Source organism: Callospermophilus lateralis, chromosome 3 (genome assembly GCF_048772815.1).
Source record: "Callospermophilus lateralis isolate mCalLat2 chromosome 3, mCalLat2.hap1, whole genome shotgun sequence".
In the NCBI taxonomy this organism is placed as follows: Eukaryota; Metazoa; Chordata; class Mammalia; order Rodentia; family Sciuridae; genus Callospermophilus; species Callospermophilus lateralis.
The window spans coordinates 30,553,805-30,576,956 of record NC_135307.1 but is presented as its reverse complement, the minus strand read 5'-3'; the positions used below and the strand labels follow the sequence as shown (position 1 = coordinate 30,576,956).

At 34.2% G+C, this 23,152-nt stretch overlaps 1 protein-coding gene across 1 annotated transcript in view; it reads left to right on the top strand.

Moving 5' to 3' along the window:
• The window catches only part of Rbm25 (RNA binding motif protein 25), a 56,450-nt gene that overhangs the window by 13,671 nt on the left and 19,627 nt on the right, over positions 1–23,152 (top strand). The window contains exons 3-9 of the mRNA XM_076849921.1: positions 2,996–3,045; positions 4,602–4,769; positions 9,377–9,434; positions 12,778–12,938; positions 19,932–20,117; positions 21,553–21,606; positions 21,832–21,915. Of these exons, the coding sequence (XP_076706036.1) occupies positions 2,996–3,045; positions 4,602–4,769; positions 9,377–9,434; positions 12,778–12,938; positions 19,932–20,117; positions 21,553–21,606; positions 21,832–21,915 (761 nt within the window). The remainder of the gene's footprint in view (positions 1–2,995; positions 3,046–4,601; positions 4,770–9,376; positions 9,435–12,777; positions 12,939–19,931; positions 20,118–21,552; positions 21,607–21,831; positions 21,916–23,152) is intronic.

The following is a 23,152-nucleotide window of genomic DNA, read 5'->3' as shown; positions in this document are numbered from 1 at the left end:
AAAAATATTGTGAAAACTGGAATTATTTTAAATAAAATATATTTGAAAATAAATGGACAACGGTACATGTTTAAGAATTTATTACCAGTTTTAGATGGGGAATTATCTTGAATTCATGTTAAATTTGAACTGAAGGGTGATTTCAGAACTTCGTGATATTTCGAAGAATTTATTTTCAGTGCTGGGATTTGAACTACGGGTGTTTAACCATTAAGCCACATTCTTGACTCTTTTTTAATATTTTATTTAGAGATAGGTTCTTGCTGAATTGCTTAGGGCCTCACTGAATTGCTGAGGCTGGCACTAAATTAATGATCCTCCTATGTCACCCTCATGAGCTGTGTATGCCACTGCTCCCAGCCCTTTATATTTTGTTTTATGACAGGGTCTGACCAAGTTGCCCAGGCTGGTTTCAAATTTGTGATCCTTTTGCCTCAGCTTACTGAATTTCAGGGATTACAGGCATGCACTGCACCTGGCTAGTTAGAAGCATTTTAAAATTTATATTAGAACAGTAGTCACATCTTTGATTAATTTTGATCTCATTACAAGCTTTTTCTTAGTTTTCAAATCATCTGATTTCATCCTTAGTTCTGTGAACAAGGAGGGATACAAGAACTCTCCATATAGCTATTGCTTAGCAAACATTGTAATTGAAAAGATATCCATAAACAGTAGTAGACAGGTCTTAAACCTTCACAGTGAGTTATTTAGAACAGAACATGCCTATCTTAAGAGATTAGTTTTCTTTTTGGTAGCAGCTGAAATTACAGGTCTCATTTTTTGGATGATATTTTTCTGTGAAAGAATCAGAAATAACAATGTTTTTGTTGGGTTTCCAGATTAATTTCTTATTTGATATCTTCTTTTTTTTCCCCTAACTCTAAGTATTTGTTTTACTTTATTTAATAAAATTATATATAATTGTTGTGCATGTTGTAAAATTGTATGCATTGTGGGATGGCTAAATTAAGCTAATTAAAATATGCATTGCTTTATATACTTATTTTTTTCTTGAACACTTAACCTTTTTAGTTTTCAAGACTATAATATGTTAATTGTAATCATCATGTTTTTTTTCCCTACTGGGAATTGAACCTGGGGTGCTTTACCACTGAACCAGTCCTTTTTTTCTTTCTTTTTTTTTTTTTTTAAAGTTGTAGATGGACACAATATCTTTATTTATTTTATGTGGTGCTGAGGGAGGGAATCAAACCAGTGCCTCACATGTGCTAGGTGAGTGCTCTACCACTCAGCTACAGCCCTAGCCCTTTATTTTTTATTTTGAGACACAGTCTTGCTAAATTGCTGAGGCCTGCTGCCCTTGAACTTCTAATCTTTTTTTTGCCTGGCCTCCCTGGTTGCTGGGATTACAGGCCTGGGTCACTGTACTCGTCCTACAGTTGTTTTATGTTTTATAAAATTTGGACTGGGATTGTAGTTCATGTTAGAACATTTGCCTAGTATGTGCAAGGTACTGGGTTCAATCCTCAGCACCACACACACACACAAAGTATTATTTGACTTCTGTGTTGTTACTTCTTAAATGTAATATTGATTTCATTTTTTTTTAATCTTGGGAATCATTGGTACCATTTCTTTCTTTTTTGAAAAATTTTTTTATTTTTTAGTTGTTGTTAGACACAATTCCTTTATTTCACTTACTTATTTTTATGTGGTGCTGAGGTGTGAGGTGAGTGCTCCTCTGCTGAGCCACAATCCTAGCCCCCATTGGTACCATTTCTATTCCAATTGAAAAGAATTAAAAATCAGAGTCTTAAATCTATAAAAACATAATTTTGTCTCACTTCCATCAGATCAGGCTCCTGAATCACCCTGAAAGGTTTTTAATTTAAACTCAATGGTCTTTTCTTTAGTTTTGTGAATTAATATAGGTTTTTTATTTTTTTTAAGATGGACAGAATACCTTTATTTTATTGTTTATTTTTATGTGGTGCTGGCGATGGAACCCAGTGCCTCATGCATGCTAGGCAAGTGTTCTACCACTGAGCTACAACCCAGCCCCCTTTATATAGTTTTCATATATCATTGGTACCCTTGTTCACCCATAATTATGAATCTGTTTGTGAAGGCTGTTTTGAGGACCACTGAAACAGATGAAAACAAAATGATAATTGTCCAGAATTTTATATTCCTTAAAAGCAAAAGAGGGCTGGGTTCGATCTTCAGTGGTGGAGCACTTACCTAGCACATGTGAGGCACTGGGTTCTATCCTCAGCACCACATTTAAAAAAAAAAAAAAAAGAATAAATAAAAATAAAGTTATTAAAAAAAAAGAGAGAGATGGGATAGCCATTTTGATTTCAGGATAGTTTTTTTGGTTTATTCTTATAGTACTAGTAATTGAACCCAGGGGTGATTTGTACTATGCTATATCCCAAGTTCCCCCACCTTTTTTTTTTGGTACCAGGGTGCCTAACCACTGAGTCACTTCCCTGTCCCTTTTTATATTTTATCTTAAGACAGTAAGTTGCTGAAGCTGTCCTGAAACTTGTGATTTTCCTGCCTCAGCCTCTTGAGTAGCTGGGAATATAGGCTTGTACTACTGTGCCTATTTCAAATAGTTTAGTGTTATAAGTTCATACAGACCAATCTGATACCACATTACTTATGAAAATAAGACATTGTTCATTAATGTTTTATTTTCCTTTATCCTGTGTTTCTATTTATATTACCTGTGAATTAGGATAATTACTTGTATGGCATGTAGTTGATATAGAACATTGTCGTATTTGAATACTCTTTATTTTTTGATACTGGGGATATAACTTGGGGCATTGGACCACAGAGCCACATCCCCAGTCTATTTTGTATTTTATTTAGAGGCAGGGTCTTACTGAGCTGCCGATGAAACTGTCTTTGAACTCATGATCCTCCTGTCTGAGACTCCTGAGCCACTGTAATTACAGGCATATGCTGCTGTGCCTGGCTAATAGTATTCTTGAGTCACATTGTGCTTTTTTCCTTTTTTTAGGGACCCCAATGATTCCTGTACCAATGAGCATTATGGCTCCTGCTCCAACTGTAAGTATAATTTAAAGAAGGAAAGTTGTTGTGATAGTCCTAAAAGGTGCTTTTAAAACTAAAAATCTTGATATAGTTAGAATAAGTAGTAAACAAATGATGAGATTTCCTATGAATTTTCTACCACTAATTTGAATAAGTTCACTTAGCTATGCATGTGAGAGTGTGTGTGTGTGTGTGTGTGTGTGTGTGTGTGTGGAGAGAAGAGAAAGAGACAGACTGTGTGTTCTAAAACATTTCCTAAATTAATCAACTTTATGATCTATCTTTGTTTCTTTTTAGACTTTTCACATACTGGCTTTTAGAGATTTAGTATAGTGGCTTTTTGATCATTCCCTCATCTTATCTTGGTCCTGGGTGATGGGAGAATGATCTGACCTTAAAAGGAATGTAGGAATGAATGGGCCCATAAAAATTTAAATGTTGAAAAGTAATTTGTGTAAAGTATCTTTTTACTCTTTCCTCCATCCTCTGGTGTTTGGCCCTTTTTATTCTTATCTATTTTCTCTTTCTTTAATATATTTTTAAGTTTTATAAGCCTTTCTTCTGCTGAAGTGTTCATTCTTGTGTCTTAAACCCTAATTCTCCATAATAATCAAACCTTCAAAGTGTATTAAAGAACGCTGCTGTACTGTAGCACATAATGAGAGTCTTCTTTTATTTAGCTAGAATTTTTCTTTGAATTAATTGGTATAACAGACTTCATTTGGAATTCTGTGAGAGAGACTAGATTTCATTACTTTCAACTGTGTATGTTTTGTTTTGTTTTTTATCTTTGGGTTTTGAAAAGGGAGGGGAATTTTACTAACGTCAAAGGGAGAGGAAGGAAATACATCAGAGAAATTGGAAATCTGCTCTGAGGTAGACCACTGAGACTATTTGGTTCTCAACCCCATGGGAAGTCCAGCTTTTCTTGCATTGGACACCCGTAGTTAAACTATTTTAGAAAGTCTCCAAGTGATGTTTACTCTTCCCACTTGTATTTCAGGATAGGAAAAGATGGGATTGGGGTTTGGAGGAGCTCCCTCAGCTTGCCACTGTTTGTCAAGTTCTTACTGAGGGTCTGTGGCTGATTTAAGTACAAAGAATAGTTCCTTCCTCTGGAAAGTTGAAAGTTGGGAAAGCAAACTTGGAATTTCAACTTTTAACAAAGGGTAAAGTGTTAGTTTGGAAGAGTGCTATGGAATGTTTGAATATTGTTACAGGATTAGCAGAGATAAATGGAATTTGCTTTTATATGGATACTAAGAATATTAGATGTGAAAAAGTTTCTGGATTTTATTTAATTTTAAATGATTTATGATGTCTTCAAAATTTAAAAAATGTGTCTTAATGACTTTTTATTTGCTCTTTCAAGTATTTGAAAACAATCTAATGGCAAAAGCTGGTTATGAATAAATTTGGATTAGTGGAGTATGCCATATGCTTTGGGAGCTTCAATATTAAAGCTTTAATATATGCTATACTCTTACCAGTTTTTAGCATAATGTTACACTAAATGAAATAGGAAATCTAATTATTTTCCAGATCAAATTTATTGCCCTTCTTTATAATAGGTCTTAGTACCCACTGTGTCCATGGTCGGAAAGCATTTGGGAGCAAGGAAGGATCATCCAGGTTTAAAGGCAAAAGAAAATGATGAAAATTGTGGTCCCACTACTACGGTTTTTGTTGGCAACATATCCGAGAAAGCCTCAGACATGCTTATACGACAGCTCCTAGCTGTAAGTTAAACTGTTTACTTTTCATTAAATTTTTATAAATTTTAGAAATCAGGATTTTGAATGATTATTTTTCCCGATTTTTATTTTGAAGAAATTTAAAACTGCAGAAAAGGTGAAAGAATGGTTCAGTAAACCCAAACACATTTTGATAGATTTATTTTGTCTCTACTGTAGACGTTCCCCATCCCAAATAATTTGAAGGTGAGTGTCATGTGGCATTTCACCTGAGTCTGAAGTGTATCTCCTAAGAGTAAGGACAATCTCCTGCATAATGACAGTGCCATTGTTATTACACTTAAGAACTGTAATTTGGGTGCAATGTCATTCTTCTCTAGTCCCAGCTACTTGGGAGGCTGAGGCGGGAGGATCACTTGAACACAGGAGTTTGAGAGTAGCTTGAGCAATATTATGAAACTATATAAACTATATTGAAATTTAAAGTTGATAAGGTATTGTTAACTAAAATATATCTAATTCATGTTTAATCTTTCAGTCATGGCCATAGTAAGTTTTTGGTTTACAATCTGTGATCTATAATTCCTTTAATTGTCATGCTTCTTTAGACAACTTTTTTGCTTTTTATTTTCTTCTTGCACTACCGGGGATCAAACCAGGTTCTGGTGCTTGCTGGGCAAGCTCTCTGCAACTTACTAGACCACACCCCCCTCCCTTTTTTTTTTTTTTTTTCATTTTTATTTTGAGATGGGTCTGGTTGTATTGTCCTAGGCTGACCTGGAACTTGTTATCTTATTGCCTTAGCCTTCCAGTTTCCTAGGATTATAGGCATGTGCCACCAGACATGGATATACAGCTTTTTAAAGTTATACATGGACACAATATATACATATTGTGTATATAGTATAATATATACATGTAATGTATACATATAGTATTATGTATATGTATAATGTATACATATAATGTATACATTATACATACAGCTTTTTTTTTAGTTATACATGGACACAATATCTGTTTTTATTCATTTTTAGTTGGTGCAGAGGATTGAACCTAGTGCCTCACGTGTGTGAGGCAAGCACTCTTATCATTGAGCCACGACCCCGGCCCTATATAGCCTTTTAATATGGAATAAATCCCCTGCCTTTTTTAGTTGCTTGTTTTTTTTCTCCCTGACATCGATATTTTTGAGTCCAGTTCTTTGCAGAACATTTCTCCCAATTTGGATGTCAGCTTGTTTGCTCATAGATTCAAAGTAAGCATTTTTGATAACTGATGCATTCTTCCTAGTATAGAATAACAAGAGATAAGACATGCTGCCCCATTGATCCTGTCTTTGGTGGTGTTGAGTTAGTTGGTTAAGGTGGTCAGACCTTTTCCCTCTTAAGGGTACCTTTTCCTCTGGTATCCTAAATAAGTAATCTCTGAGTTTACATTTTGAAACTGTGAGTCCTTTACCCTACCAGCTATTAAAACAGTGAACATTGAGTCCCTTTGAAGTTTTTATTCCAAATAATTGTAAGTTCTTTAGGTTTTGTGAAATCATTTATTTTCTTTTTTTCTTTTTTTTTTTGTTTAAGATAATTCAGTTTGGTGATACATGCAGATTGTTATGAATTATATTGCATGATTTTATAATTAAAAAGAAAGTGTTTACTCTCCCTCTTTACCATTTCTTGGGGAAGGTATTTTTAAATCTTTTTTTGTTCTATAAATAATGTACAATATAGCCATTTCCATTTTATAAATTGTTTCTTTCATTGGGTATTTAGACAACAACCATTCATAAAATCCAGCTTTGTCGAACTTAATGATTCTAGCTTCAGATTTTTCCCAGAGAAATATAACATTACAGTGAAAACCCCGATTCCCAGTTTTTTCTCTTTAGAGATTATCAATTATCCTAAACTTTAGGGATTTAGCATTTGTGAGCATATTTTCTACTTTATTGCATATTACAGATTCATAAATACACATTATTTGTAAGGTTTAATTCTGTATTTTAGTTAGTTTTTTTTTCACCCAACCACTTTGCTTTTCACTGCTGTATATCGTTGTATTGTAGAAATATGTCATAAACTATTACTTTTCTATTGATAGTCATAAGGATTGTTTTCATATTCTGTTATATTACTAGCAATAGGTCTTTCTAGGTACAAGTGAAAATTTTTCTGTCACATATTCTCTCAGAAGTGAAATTTAAGTATTAGAGCATACTTGAGTTTTCCCCTCATTATTACTCATACCAATTTATACTTAATTGCAACAGTGTCTAAGTTTCCATTCTTGTATATTGTGTTTAAATATACTATGTTTAAATTTTTAACTTTTTAGAATATCTAATAGATTTGAAGTTATCTCATTCCTGTTTTGATTTGTATTTTATTACTGTCTTTATTACTTTTGAAATTATCTGTTGACTTATTATTTTGGTAGATAAAGCTTAGCTTGCATATAGGTCTCAAGTCTCATTCCCCAATTTCCTAATATAGTGACATCATTACAGTGTTATGATGGTTGGTAAATAGTTTGGTAGAACTAAACCTTGTACCATGATTACATTTTCATTGTTCTCTTGGAGTTGTTAATTATGTTATTCTTTTGTTAATAGTTTCTATAAATTTATTAGAAATTTAGAATTCCCCTTCTTTTCTACTTTGCACCTGCTTTTTTTCTTCAATTGTTAAAATATATCAAGTAATATTAATTTCCCTTCTTTTCTAAAGGCCTTTCTGCCAGACCCCTCTATTTTTGTTTTTGGTTTTTGGGGGATTTTTGGTACTGGCTATTGAACCCAGGTGTGCTCTACTACTGAGCTACATCCCCAGCCCTTTTTATTTTTTATTTTGAGATAGGGTCTCGCTACGTTGCCAAGGCTGTCCTCACATTCATGATCCTCCTGCCTCAGCCTTCTGAATAGCTGTGAGTACAGGTGCATGCCACCATGTCTGGGATATCTGTTCATATTTAAAAGTTATGAATTAAAAGAATGTTGTGTGCATAAGATTGGTTTAAAAAATGAGGCTTTTCCCAAACATGGGGTAATTTAGCAAGCAGTCAGAGGATTTGAATGTTGTTATGTGGAGGTTTTTTTTTTGGGGGCTGTTTGGTTTCTCTAGAAAACTTTTCCATGCCTTCAAAATGACTGCTTATATAGGGTTGGGGGTGAAGTGCTGGGTTCAGCCATTTCTTTACAAATGCCTTTACATTCTTCCCTTTAATCCACTCTGCCTCATCCAGGTCTTCTGTCTTATCTGGTACTCCATACCCCAACCCTGTTCTGTTCATTCTTTAGACATTAACACATTAACTGAACTACTACTTGGCTCTGATTATTTCATTCATATTCATAAAGTCAGGCAAGCCCCTTTTTAAAATTTAGCCTCATTGTTCATTTTTACTCCCATTTAGATTCACTTATTTTCTAGAATGAATTAGTATAATTCTTTGTCCTTAGTATCTGCCTCTGTAGACATGAGGATATAGACTTCCTTATTGTGCTAAATGAGTTACCACCCAACCATTTGCTTTTTTTTTTTTTTTAATGAAGTCTGGACAGCTATTCTTTGCCCATCTATTAGAACTTGTGGGTGTCTTCTAGCTTTTATATTCCTTGACTATCATTTTAATATTTCCTCTGAAGGAAGAGGTGAAAAATGTACATATCCTTTCACTTTAACAGGCAGTTAAAGTTACAAATAACTTTTTTTTTTAAACCTTCTGGGTTATGCTTTAATATTTAGAAATAATGTTAGGAAATTTTTGTTAACTTTCAATATATAATAATGTCCCATCCTTCACTTAACCGTTCCCCTTAGAATTTTGGATTTTTTTTTTTTTTTTTAAAGAGAGAGAGAGGAGATAGAGTTTTTTTAATATTTATTTTTTATTTTTCGGTGGACATAACATCTTTGTTTGTATGTGGTGCTGAGGATCGAACCCGGGCCGCACGCATGCCAGGCGAGCACGCTACAGCTTGAGCCACCTCCCTAGCCCCCGCCTTTTTTTAATGAGACAATACTGGGAATTGAACCCATATATTGCCATGTTGTAGCATGCATATCTACCACTGAGCTGTACCTCCAGCCCGTGGGATATCTTCAGTCATTTTACAGGAAAAACAATTTTTTTTTTACACAGTTAAAATATCACTGTATTTAGTAATTTATGTCCAAGTTACTTTGTAAATCATATTAAGCTTTTTCCTATATCATTATATATAAAATACAGGGGGTTTTGTTTGTTTTTGTGGAGTTGGTTTTCAGACCCAGTGCCTCCCATGTGGTATACAAATGCTGTACCACTGAGCTAAATGCTCAGCCCTGTAATACATAGTTTAATTTATAATTTATTTTAAGTACACGTAACCATATTAGGCACTTGAAATTTTATATATATAATTTATGGTATAAATCTCTAATATATTAAAAGATAGTGAAGGAAATTTTGTTAAGAAGTATCAATGAAGAATTTATATTTGTCTTAAAATGATTTGTTTTGCATTTTATACAAATTTGTGAAGATTGAGAGAATTTCAACAGACTTATTTGCTGGTATGATCTTATTTATGTTTTTGCTTTTTCCCCCCTAGTGAGAATATAATTGTTCTCATACTTGCATTAAACTGAATTTTTCTTTTTCTTTTAAAGAAATGTGGTTTGGTTTTGAGCTGGAAGAGAGTACAAGGTGCTTCTGGAAAACTTCAAGGTAAATCATGTTTTCCTTATTTGTTGATTGTTTTTACCTGTTTAAATAAATCACTTTACATGTTTTATTTTCATTGTCTTTTTCATACTAGAATAGTTTCAAATGCAGTTGAAGATAATTATCTGAGAGTTGAGATTAATGGGTGGAAAAGTGGGACAGCAAGGAGTTAAAAGAGGAAATAATTAAAATTACTCAGGCTTGTTTCTATATTTTATCACTTTTTTGGAAACATTACTCAGACGTATTAGTTTTATATACATAAGAGGAATAATTCTGTAGCCAGGCCTGGTTGTGCACACCTGTAATCCCAGTCGCATGGGAGGGTGAAAGGGATGGGAGGATCAGGAGTTCAAAGTCAGCCTCAACAGTGGTGATGGCAAGGCACTAAGCAACTCAGTGAGATCCTGTCTCTAAATAAAACAGGTGGTATATATTTTGTATAGGACTGGGGATGTGGCTCAGGGGTTGAATTCTCCAGAGTTCAGTCCCTGGTATCCCCATTTAAAAAAAAAAGTTTTTTCTGTGAAAGCAGCATGGTATAATTAAGATGGAAAAATTGTAACTTAGGAATACAGTAGGAGAAAAGAGGTGACCTGTTATTTTTGAAAACAAAATGTGCTTTTTATATTTGTGGAAACAGCTAGTGGATAATTTTCTTATTCTTTTTTTTTTATAATTATTTTATTTTTATGTGGTGCTGAGGATCGAGTCCAGTACCTCACATGTGCTAGGCGAGCATGCTACTGCTTGAGCCACAACCCCAGCCCTAATTTTCTTTTTTTTTTTAATAAAGAGAGAAGAGAGAGGAGAGAGAGAATTTTTTTTTTTTAATATTTATTTTTCAGTTCTTGGCGGACACAACATCTTTGTTTGTATGTGGTGCTGAGGATCGAACCCGGGCCACGCACATGCCAGGCGAGTGCACGATCGCTTGAGCCACATCCCCAGCCCCCCTAATTTTCTTATTCTGATGCTGCAGATGCAACCTAGGGCCCTCACCACTGCTAGGCAAATATTCTACTACTGTGCCACACATTCAGCTCTGAAAATATATCTTCTAAACACATTGATATGGAAAAATTCATATGTACATAACATTAGAATAGTGGGATTAATTCCCATTTACTCATCATCCATTGTTAGTGAATTTTGTCAGTACTGTGCACAATTGATTTTCTTTGTATTATTTATTTTATTACTTTTGGTACCAGGGATTGAACACAGGAGTGTTCAGCAACTCTGAGCCATTCCCATTTGTTTTATCTGTTTTTTTTTGGGGGGGGGGGGAGACTGAATCTCATTAAATTCCTGAGGATGACCTTGAACTTGTAATCCATTTGCTTCAGCCTTCCTAATCACAGGAATTATAGGCATGAACTATTGTACCCAGCTGATTCTCTCTCTCTCTCTCTCTCTCTTTTTTAATTTTTTAGTTTTCGGTGGATACAACATCTTTATTTTATTTTTATGTGGTGCTGAGGATCGAACCCAGCACCCCGCGCATGCCAGGCGAGCGTGCCATCGCTTGATCTACATCCCCAGCCCTCTCTCTCTTTTTTAAAATACTTTTATTTTATTGTTTTATTTTTTTGTACTGGGGATTCAACTCAGGAGCACTTAACTACTGAGCCACATTCCCAGTCCTATTTTATATTTTATTTAGAGATAGGTCTCACCATTGCTGAGGCTGACTTTGAATTAGAGATCCTCCTGTCTCAGGTTTCCAAGCCGCTGGGATTACAGGCTTGTGCCATTGTGCATAACCAATATCTTTATTTAATTATTTTTATGTGGTGCTGAGGATAAAGATAATATTTGAACATAAGATTGGAAGAATATTTAATGTTACTATGTTTAGTATGGATTCATTGTAGTTATTATTAAGTTAAAGTTTAAGTTGGGTAAGCTATCTCTGCACATTGGATCTCCAGTGGTTTTGTTTTGACCCTCATTGTCTTTGTAGCTTCCTTATTATCTGATGTGACCTGATATTCACAGCAGATTATTCTGATAGATTTTCTGGTCCAGGCTTGGAATCGTATATTTCTTTTTTTCTATATATCTTTTTTAATTTTTAGTTTTTTTGGTTATAGATGGACACAATATCTTTATTTACTTTTGTGTGGTGCTGAGGATCGAACTCAGGGCCTCACACCTGCAAGGCAAGCACTCTACCACTCAGCCCCAGCCTCAGCCCTGGAATCACCTATTTCTTTAAGGAGCTTTTAATGAAAAATTGTTTTGAAAATCACAATGTTGAGTAACTCATTATACCTGGTTTGGTTTTTGCTTTTAGGTTTTTTTCAGTGTATATTCATTTAAATTCTGGAATGAAAAATTTTTATTATCCGTCTTCTGATGTTTGTCACACATTGAGAATCTGGAGTTTCAAGAACACTGGAGGCAATAGGTTATTCATTTATCAGTAACTTGTTTTTGTCTTGCCTCACATTGTATATATAACAGTTCAGACTAAAATAATACCAGTATTATCATCAACATTGTGAATTTTGAAAGTTACCCTTTTTTTGCCAGGCTTTTTGTCCTTAGGTTATATCACACTAAAAATGTATGGTTAAATCTGCTGGTTTAATATTGTTAAGAATAGTTCCTTCTTGAGCAGTTATGGCATTATTTGTATACATATTTAGAATAATTTGTTTTTAACTTTGGGTTCCCTGGGTTGTTTTAACATCTTTATTTTATTTAAAGACATTAATAGTGCTATTGCCTAGTTATAGAAGGAAATAGATAAATTAAAACATAACTTACATAAAAGGTCAATAATTTTATAATTTCATCCCCTCAGAATTAAAAAGTGCTTTGCTTAGGTTCAACCAGTTTGTTATTGCTTATTTGTTGCTCTTAGGATGTCTGGATAGAATGATTAGTGAAGTAATCAATAATCAGTTTAATCATGAAATTCATTGACATTGCTAATTTTTTTTAAGAGAGAATTTTTTTAATATTTATTTTTTTAGTTTTCGGTGGACACATCTTTATTTTTTTATTTTTATGTGGTGCTAAGAATTGAACTCAGCACCCTGTGCATGCTAGGGCGAGCGCACTACCGCTTGAGCCACATCCCCAGCCCAGATATTGCTAAATTTTTTTTCAGAGTGTCCAATAAGTACCAGTTTGCTTAATTTGAGTTTTTCTTTTCTCCTGTTTTTTCCCTCCTCTTCTTTTTTCTGTTGGTTTTTGATGTTGCTAAAACCAAAATGATTATGAAAGGGAAATGAAGGACAGAGTATCATCCTTATATTGGTACATTTGCCTAATCATTTTGATTCTTCATCAATTTTTGTCTTTTATTGATGTATCATTAACTCTTTATACATAGCTTTTGGATTCTGTGAATACAAGGAGCCAGAATCTACTCTCCGTGCACTCAGATTATTGCATGATCTGCAGATTGGAGAGAAGAAGTTACTTGTTAAAGTTGATGCAAAGACAAAAGCACAACTGGACGAATGGAAAGCAAAGAAGAAAGCTTCTAATGGGGTATGTTTTCTATAGTGTAAACATTTGTATGTCAGATGCTCTTTCACTGTGAATACTTCCTATTGTAGATGAATCTAATATGGGGATTCACAAGATTGTTGTTATTGTGTGTGCTTAGGGCTTAAATTCAAGAAGATATTTTATAGTTATTATATGTCTTTTATCTACCCACAGTGGGTGCATGACTGTTGGTTTGCTTATTCCACGTTGGGATGAAGGTAGTAAGGGAGGCTGGACAAGTTTAACTTGCCAGAGAAAACACTGGTACAGACTATTCCTAACAGAGATAATTCATTAAGGCAGCTTTGTAAGTAAGTACAAAATATATTTCCACCTACACAATTATTATTAGTTGCCCTCTACTTTAGAAGTACACAGATTCTAAAATGAATGAAAATAAGTTTCTACCTAGTTGGGTTTCTTTATTCAGGTAATCATAAATAAAAGAAATTTTTGGATGATGTTGTATGTATTATTACCTCCCCTTCTCTAAAGCAAAGCATATATCTTAAACCTGAATATATTATGTGTTTATTTCTCCCTAGTTCCTTTTTGAAACATTAGGTTGAACAGATCTTTAAGCAGATCTTATATTTATTTTTTTAATATTGTTTTTTAGTTGTAATTGGACAAAATACTTTTATTTATTTTTATTTGGTGCTGAGGATCAAACTAAGGACCTTGCGTGTGCTAGGCGAACGCTCTACTACTAAGCCACGACCCCAGCAGAAGATCTATTACTATCTTCCTCTCAACAAATAATGAAATAGGGCCTGGGCATGGTGGTACACAACATTAATTCCCGCACTTGGGAAGCTGAGAGGAGGATCGAAAGTTCAAATCCAGCCTCAACAAAAATAAGATGCTAAGCTATTCAGTGAAATCCTTTCTCTTTTATTTTTGTATTTACAAAATAGGGGTGGAGACGGTTATGGTTATGGCTCAGAGGTAGTGTGCTTGCTTAGCATGTGTGAGGCACTGGCTTCTATCCTCAGCACCACATTAAGTAAAATAAAGCCATTGTGTCCACCTATGACTAAAAAAATGAATATTTAGAAAAAAATAGGTTTTGGGCTGTGGCTCAGCTTCAAGTGCCCCCAGGCTTAATTCTCCTTTTACTGCCCCCACCAATAAAACCTTTAGTAGACCTTTGATTTCACTTTCTCATTACCTTTCAAGATAGAAATTTCTTTCTTGTTTTCTCTCCATTTTTTTTTTAGTTGTTAATGGACCTTTCCATTTTAAAAACATTTTACTTTTTTTTTTTAAAGTTGCCAATGGGCCTTCATTCATTTATTCATTCATTTATTTATATGTGGTGCTGAGAATTGAATCTACTGAGTAACACTCACACATACCAGGCAAGTACTCTACCACTGAGCTACTACCTTATATGTTCTTTCCACTGAGCTACTACCTTATATATAATTTTACTTGAAAAAAAAAAAAAAGAAATTGAAGCAAATTATAAAACATAAGTATCAACCATTTCCTTCAGTGTAAGTAATTGTTGAAACGTGCAAGAGAAAAGTATTAGATTACATGTAGAAGGAAACCAGTTCACACCTTAGCAGATTTGTCAAAGCTAGGAGGTCCTGGAACAGTATATACTAAGCTCTGAAAGAAAATGGGTGTCAACCAAGAATCTTAAAAACACCTTCCATGATCAACACAAGTTAAAAGAATTTACAGCTAGGAAGCCTGCACTACAGAACATTCTCAGCAAAATATTCTATGAGGAGAAAATGGAAATAAAAAATGATGATAATCAGCAAAAGGAGGAAAAGCCAATCAAAGGAGACAACAAAATCAAATTAAAAACCAAAAACCAAAACGACAGGAATACAAATCATATCAATAATAACCTTGAATGTTAATGGCATACACCTATCAATTGAAAGACATAGACTGGCAGATGGGACATAAAAAAAATAGACCCAGCAATATGCTGTCTTCAAGAAACTCCTAGGCAAAAAGATCCAGACTGAAGGTGAAAGGATGAAAAGAACATACCACATGCATGGACTACACAAATAATCAGACAACGTGGACTTCAAAGTTAGAAGATGTAAAAAAGGGGCCTTTCATACTGCTTAAGGGAATCATACATCAAGAAGACATACCAATCGTAAATATTTATGCCCCAAACAGTGCAGCATCTATGTACATCAAACAAAGCCTTCTCAATTTCAAGAATCAAATAGACAACCACATAATAATAGTAGGTGACTTTTAACACACTTCTCACCTCTGGATAGATTTTCCAAAGAAAAACTAAACAAAGAGTCATCACAACAATGAATAACATGAAGAGAGAGCCTGAAGAATGGGAAGAAAATCTACCATACGCACACTAAAGAAGTCATTAACACCAAAAAAACAAATAACCCAATCAATTATCGGGCTAAGGAACTAAAGATATCATTCACAGAGAATGTATACATTGGTCAACAAATATACGAAAAAATGTTCAACATCTTTAGCAATTAGAGAAATGTAAGTCAAAACTAAGATTTTATCTCACTCCAGTCAAAATGGTAGAAAGGATAGGTGATACAGTTCAGTGGTGTTTCACATGTTTAGTATTCTGTACCCCTCCAAAATAAAAAAACAACAAAAGAACGATTTTCTTAGATAACGTTGAATTAAAATAGATGTTGTTTATGGATTTTATTTTTCCAAACATTAATTGTGTACTTTTGAATGTAGATTGCATATTGCCCTGTTATTTTTTGCTCAAACATAAGTTTATTCAATAATTTGGGATGTAAAAAAAAAGTTGAACAATCTTATGTAATATAAATTTTTTTTCAAATAACCTTAGCAAATATAACTGTATAGTGGAGTACTTACTATATATTTGCCACAAGTTTAAAGAGAAAATATGAGTGTATGCTTATTCCTTAATTGCTGATTATTTGAAGGGATTTAGATTGCAGTCACTTACATAATGATAGGGAACCTTAAGTTACTGCATTCAAGCTGTTTAATCAGACTTTGGGGCATAAGAGAGAAAACCACTAATGGTTCTCATTGTACATATTTAACCCAGGCCCTTGCACATGTTAGTGATATACCATTCCATTGAGTTGCATCCCCAGCCTAATTCTATAGTTTCCATTTTTTTTGGTGCTAGGGATTGAGCCCAGGGCCTTGTGCGTGTGAGGCATGCACTCTACCAACTGAACTGTATCCCCAGCTCCCAGCCTAGTTCTGTAGTTCTCGTTGACTGAAAATAAATATGAGTTTAGAAGAGCAAGATATTTTTTCTGACCTGGAATTTTAAGGGGATTTATGTACTTATGTAAGATGTCTTGTCATTACAGTTTGAAAATTTTTGTTTAGATTTGTTGTAGGTGCAATCCTTTTTCTCCATTTCATGTTATTTATGAATGTATGTGTATGTTAGACTGAGGTTCAGAGGCACTTTATCACTGAAGTACTTCCCCATCTCCTATTAACGCAGGATCTTACTGCATTACCCAAACTGTTACCATCCTTGGCATCCTTCTGCCTCAGCCTCCCAAGTTGTTGGGATTACAGTTACATGCCCCTGTGACTCACTTTTCTTTCAATTTCTTATTGGCATTTAGTAAAGGTAATTTGAGCTAACCATGCTTTTCTGTTTAGTCCATGTCCTGGTGCTTTCTGGATATCCAACAATAAAAGCATAGGAGTAGGTATATCTACTTGACATTCAGAATTTGTGGTTGTTAACTACACATTCAAGAATGAGTTTTGGCAATATTTTGAGACAGCCAAGTGTATTACCTTCTAGTAGAGGAGAGATGCTCTAGGATATCTTCACATCTTTGCCTAGAAATTAGTTGGGTTGAGTTAACATTTTTCAGATCTGCATTTCCCTAAGTTTGCAAAGATGTTCTTATTTCAGGCAATAAAAGTCAGTGTCAAAAGAGTTAGACTTGGCCAGAGGTGGTGGTGAACGCCTGTAATACCAGCTACTCATGAGGCTGAGGCAGGAGGATCGTGAGTTCAAAGCCTGTCTCAGCAAAAGCGAGGTGCTAAGCAATTCAGTGAGACCTTGTCTTTAAATAAAACATAAAATAAGTCTGGGGATGTGGCTCAGTGGCTGAGTGCCCCTGAATTTATTCCCTAGTACCCTGCTCCCCCGATGGAAAAACAATAAGACTTGAAGAGCTATTTGATACTTTCCATTCCTTTTAAAAATGTCAAAAAGGTGGTTTATGTAAACATTCTAGATAATCAGTTAATCTGTATCTACTGTTAAACTATTCACTTGTTTGCACTCCAGTCTTTTTATTTTTTATTAAAAAAATTTTTTTTTTAGTTGTGGTTGACACAATACCTTTATTTACTTATTTATTTTTTATATGGTGCTGAGGATCGAACACAGGGCCTCTACCGCTGATTCACAATCCCAGCCCCATTGATTTTATTTTTTTGATTCTGGAGATTGAACTCTGGGACACTTTAGTTTTGAGCTACATCCTCAACACCCCTGGTCTTTTATTTGTTCAGTCATTCGTTTGTTTGTTTATTTTGGTACTTGGGATTGAACCCAAAGGCATTTCATGTATCTCCACGTTTTTTAAAATTTTGAGATAGGATCTGGGCCTTGATTAATTGCTGAGGCTGCCCTTGCATTTGGCGATCCTTCTGCCTCAATGTCCTGAGTCGCTTGGATTATGGAGTCTTACTCTTTTACTTTGAGACATTGTCTAAGTTGCTTAGCTTGGCCACAGATTTATAATCCTTCAGTCTCTATTTCCAGAGTCTCCTCAATTACAGGCATGTGCCACATTCCCTATTTATTTTTACTCAGTATGCTTTTCTAATTGGTGGAATAGAATACGGAAGTGCAAGTCAGGAAATCATTTATGATTTAGATTGTACAATTAGAGCTGTAGGTTAAATTTTCCAGTCTTTGGAATGGTCTCTGTAACCAAAAATAACTTCACCTTTTTATAAAAGTGTTAATTTATTTTTGTTTTTCTCACATTAATATCAGTTTAGACATTAGGCTAATAATCTGTTCTACATGTGTTGATTGAGGGATGATTAGCCTTTTCAGTGTTGAATGATTTAGTGTATTCGAAGTAGCTGTTTGTAATTTGGGTGAAATAGCCAAATGTTTGAATTTTGTTTTTTAACAGTGGGGTAATAATCAATTTAGGGACTAAATATTTTTGTATGAACAGGCCTTTTGATTTGTAATGGCACTTTTATTCCTGTATTTAGAAAGGTGTGGAGACTACTAAAACCAGAATGTAGAGAATATGCCAACAATATATGTGTTGCTTTCCTTTTTTTGTGTTAAATAGAGTTGTGTGTTTTATTATTTTTATTTTTTTAGTTGTAGTTGGACACAATATTTTTATGTGGTTCTGAGAATCTAATCCATTGCCTCACAGGTGCGAGGCAGGCACAGTACCACTGAGCTACAGCCTCAGCCCTGGATTGTTTTCTAATTTACTGTATTTTGAGAATTTAGGTCTGAAAAGATAACAAGTTTTTATTAGAAATGGCCATGTGTGTTTCAAGACAGAAGGTTTTAGTTCCAGTTCATTAGAGGATTTACTTTCACAAAAAACCACTGGAGAAACAGGGCAAGAAGTGTTTTTAGGGATAGTATGTAAGTTGAAGACCTTATTTAAAATAAACACATTACCACTATTTCAGTTTACTTAATTGTTGGTAAATTATAATCGTTTTATTTGTAGTCATACGTAAAGCATCTTCATCAAAGATGCCAAGTTGAAAGTGGGCTTTAAGAAGATTGGATGTGGGATCTGGGCATATAGCTCAGTTGGTTTGCATGCTTGCCTTGCATGCATAAGGCCCCTGCAGTACTCGCGTGCACACACACACACACACACACACACACACACAGATTGAATGTAGAGGCAGGTTTGAGAAAGGAAGAAACTTACTGAGGGTGTGCACTTTTATTAAACCATATGATACGTCATATTGAACTTGTCTGTGTCATAACCCAATTCTTACCTATAATGGTAGATAAGTAAGGGTAAAATGATCTTTAACTTTATTCAGGCTTACTGTATTTTTCACATAATATGATCTGAATGATAATTTGTTTGACCAATTGATAAATAAATGCTCACTGAATATCTATTTGCAACAGCTATAAGAATACTGGCAATGGAGTGATTTGTTGGTGGGTTATATTGTTAAATAATTACAAGGTGGGAAACTGGCCTTCAGTAGAGTTGCAAGTATTGTGATGAAGAACCAGGTATGCGTGCAAAAGAGAATGGTTCTGTTATGTATGTGAAAGATTGCATGGTATATGATAACCAAGTAAATTGATAAATCATAAGGATATGTTTTAATTATGAGAAAATTTGTTTACATATTTTTTTTTATGTTTGCCTTTGCCGAATTTTATCCTTCACATGTTTTGAGTAGAGAAAGGAGTAATTGGAAATTATCGAAAGTTTTAAGGTCAGCCTGTATATTGAAGTTTTAGTGGATTAGGTCCTTAACCAGAGAACTTAAGATATACCAAGAATAGTAGTATACTAGAAGACTAATTTTTCCCCCACAGAAACAGTTAACAATCAGACCTTTTGTTTTAAATAGCTATGAATAGAATCTAACAAATAATCAGTTTATTACTTATGAGAAACATTACATGAATTGTTAATTTTTAGATGCACCTGAAAGTCATGTGGAAGACTTTAGTTTTTAAACTTGATTCTTTAGTGTATATAGTTACTATAGGTGGCATTTCCTGCTTTACAAAAATTATAGTGGAACACGAGAAAGAAGCCGTCATTTTAATTTATAGTTTCATGTGTGCATTTTGGTGTATATTGTTATTCATTGTTTTTGATTAACTTTTCTTTTTTTTTTTTCTTATTTGACATTGTAGCTATTAGTAAAACCAACTTTGTTTAATAGAACTGTGGAGATGTTTTGAATAAATCATACTTGTTAACCCTTAGGATGATTATCAGTTTTTGTTCATGTGAGTTTTTTTTATTTCTCAAGAACGCCAGGCCTGAAACTGTCACTAATGATGATGAAGAAGCCTTAGATGAAGAAACCAAGAGAAGAGATCAGATGATTAAAGGGGCCATTGAAGTTTTAATACGTGAATATTCCAGTGAGCTAAATGCCCCATCACAGGAGTCTGATTCTCACCCAAGGAAGAAGAAGAAGGAAAAGAAGGAGGACGTATGTGTCCAGACAGCTTATAGTCATTTCTACAATTTATGTTTTTAGAATATCACTTGTTATACTTTGTATTTTTTAAAAATATTTTTTAGTTGTAGATGGATACAACATCTTTATTATTTTTATGTGAATGCTGAGGATGTGAGGCAAGCGCTCTACCACTGAGCTACAACCCTCGCCCCTTATACTTTGTATTTTAACTTGTGAGAGCAAATGAAATAACAATTTCCAAGTTAAAAGAGATTATGAGGCTTGCTCATACTAATTTATTTTGAGTAAACTTGTAGAAATTATGGACAGTGTTCTTTAAAAATACTGGAAGTATTTTATATGTGTTGTTTGTATATACCACGAAAAGTAACATAAAAGGTATGTACTATGATCAGTTGTCAAGGAATGTTGACAGTTCATATTATTTTGGATTCCAATGCTTTGTTTGGCCATCTTTTTTTTTTTTTTTCTTCAATATTATGGATTAAACTCAGGGTCACTTTGGCACTGAGCGATTACTTGCAGGCCATTTTATTTTTATGTACCAGGGATTGAACCCAGAGGTACTCAATCACTGAGCAACATCCCTAGTCCCTTTTTAAAATTTTATTTAGAGAGAGGGTCTCTAAATAGCCTGTTTATTTAGAGATAGGGCCTCTACATGGCTTCTAGAGTCTCTAAATAGCCTCCCAAGTTGCTGGAATTATATGCATAAGCCACTGTGCCTGACCTTTTTCTTCTTGGCCAGATACGTTTTTATTACTCAGAATCTTCTTCGTTTGTTCATTAAAGCCTGTCCAATTGGGGTAGTACATTTTGTTGGGAATGGTAATTATAGGATAATTGAAGTCTATAGAATTTTTTCTTCTTTGCCGATTAATGGGAAAGGAGAAGTTTGGGTTTGAGGACAGAATCATCCCAACAGGCAGGATTTATAGTAAATTTTTATTGTATGAGTGTTTTCTGTATTGTAGTGTTTCTTATACCTTACCAGAAACCAGAGAATGAGTCTCTGCTACTATAATACCTTTTTTTTTTTTTTCCTGATATACTCTGGATAGAATCCAGGGGTACATTGGTACATTACCACTAATACATCCCCATTTATTTTCATTTTTTATTGTTTTAGACGGAGTCTGTTGTTATAGTCTGCCCTTGAACTTGAGATCCTCCTGATTTATCCTCCCAAGCAGCTGAGATTACAGGTGTATAGCACCATATCCAACTTATAAACCCCTTCTTGTTCAATAGTTTGTGGATGTTGGAAGATGAGGTGGTAGGTGCTAGGGATTTAAAGAGTATGAAATTGTTTTTACTCTGAAGTAAAATCAAATGAAGAAAATATCCAAGTACTATATTATTCATAGTCTAAATATATTGGGCATTCAGTTGCCCAAGTGGTGTGAACATTATTTTTTAAAAATCTTTGTGGATTTTTTCGCAGATTTTCCGTAGATTTCCAGTGGCCCCACTGATCCCTTATCCACTCATCACCAAGGTTTGTTTAAATCTTATGCCTGACAATACTTGTGTTTACTGCTAATTGCCTGATTTGATTTCTGTCAGATTTCATTATTTAACTTTAAAATGTTAGATTTGTTAGTATAGGTATTTTTGTTTATTTATATTTTGTTAAGACTTGTACAATATGTCTAACCTTTAAGTTTTTCTATTGATGTCGGTTTTTCTTTATTCATTACCTCCTGTTCCCCTTGTTTTTTAGGAGGATATAAATGCCATAGAAATGGAAGAAGACAAAAGAGACCTGATATCGCGAGAGATCAGCAAATTCAGAGACACACACAAGGTAGTATTCTTGTTTTTTCACTTGATTTCAATCTAGACTTTTTACAGAATCCAAAGCAAACAGACAAGAAAATCAACCTTACATTAGAATATATTTTTAAATGTTTTTTGTAGGTTTAATTGATACTTAGGTAAAAACAAAGAAAAACAAGACTAGTATCATATTAAAGTGGTCCTTGACATATTGTGCTTAGTTTTTTCAGTTACTGACTACTCTATAGTCATTTCACTTTAATATGAATAAAAGTTAATTTTTAGATTTCAACATAAACATCAAGGTCAGATTTAAATTAGTTTCAAGGGGACATTAGGATAACATACATATAGTGTAGTATATTTCTGGGGACAGTGTAACTTAATTTTAGGAAAACCTTTTCTTTAGAGCTGAGATTAAAATTTAAGATTTATATTTGTTTAGATTTTAGTTGAGTGGGGGAGATTTTTAAAAGTAGGTCAGTGGTTACCAGACTTACCAAATTTTAGATGCATGGAAGAACTGTAAATTCCCATAAAGCTAATCTATTCATTGACCCCCACCATTATGATAGAGATCATATGGTGACTAATGCAAGATGAAACTCTCAGCTTGGAAAGTAACAAGGAATAGGATGTAAGTATGAGCTTCTGTTTTTTATTATATTTATGGATGCCCCCTCAGAAAAATATGCAAAGGGGTAACTGGCTTGGAAATGGGTATTTGTGTCTAGTAAATCCCACTCACGAGTTTTGCCTATTTAAAGCTTCTCTCAATGACAGTGCATCTGGGAGTGTTCGCTGGTGTTAAAGGTGATGCTTATGGATGGTGAAATGCAAAACTGCATGAAATGTATTTTGAAGGTAGAGGTAATAGGGTGTTACTGGTTATTGCTCATAATCTGAGAGATCTTTAACTCAGTGAAATGTTAAGTGTTCATTGTGTCTCTGTTCAATTTGATTTTTTGTTTTCTCATTGCTTTCCATATCCCATGTTGACAATGAATGCCAGTGAATCAGTGTTGCTGAACACTTAATGTCCAGAGGCCCAGCCATAGCCCACCTACACAGTGCTTTTTCAGGAATTTAATGAGTCTGAAAGCACACGTGCAATTCTCCCAAAATCTGAGTCAAATGGTGATCTGTTGGAGTTCATTTTATAGGAATACTTTTGTTTAGGTTTAATACTCAAATTTAGGGCTGAGTAAGCTTAAAAATGGTATATAGTTGTGTGTGTGGTTTACCCCCCCTTTTGTTTTTATTTA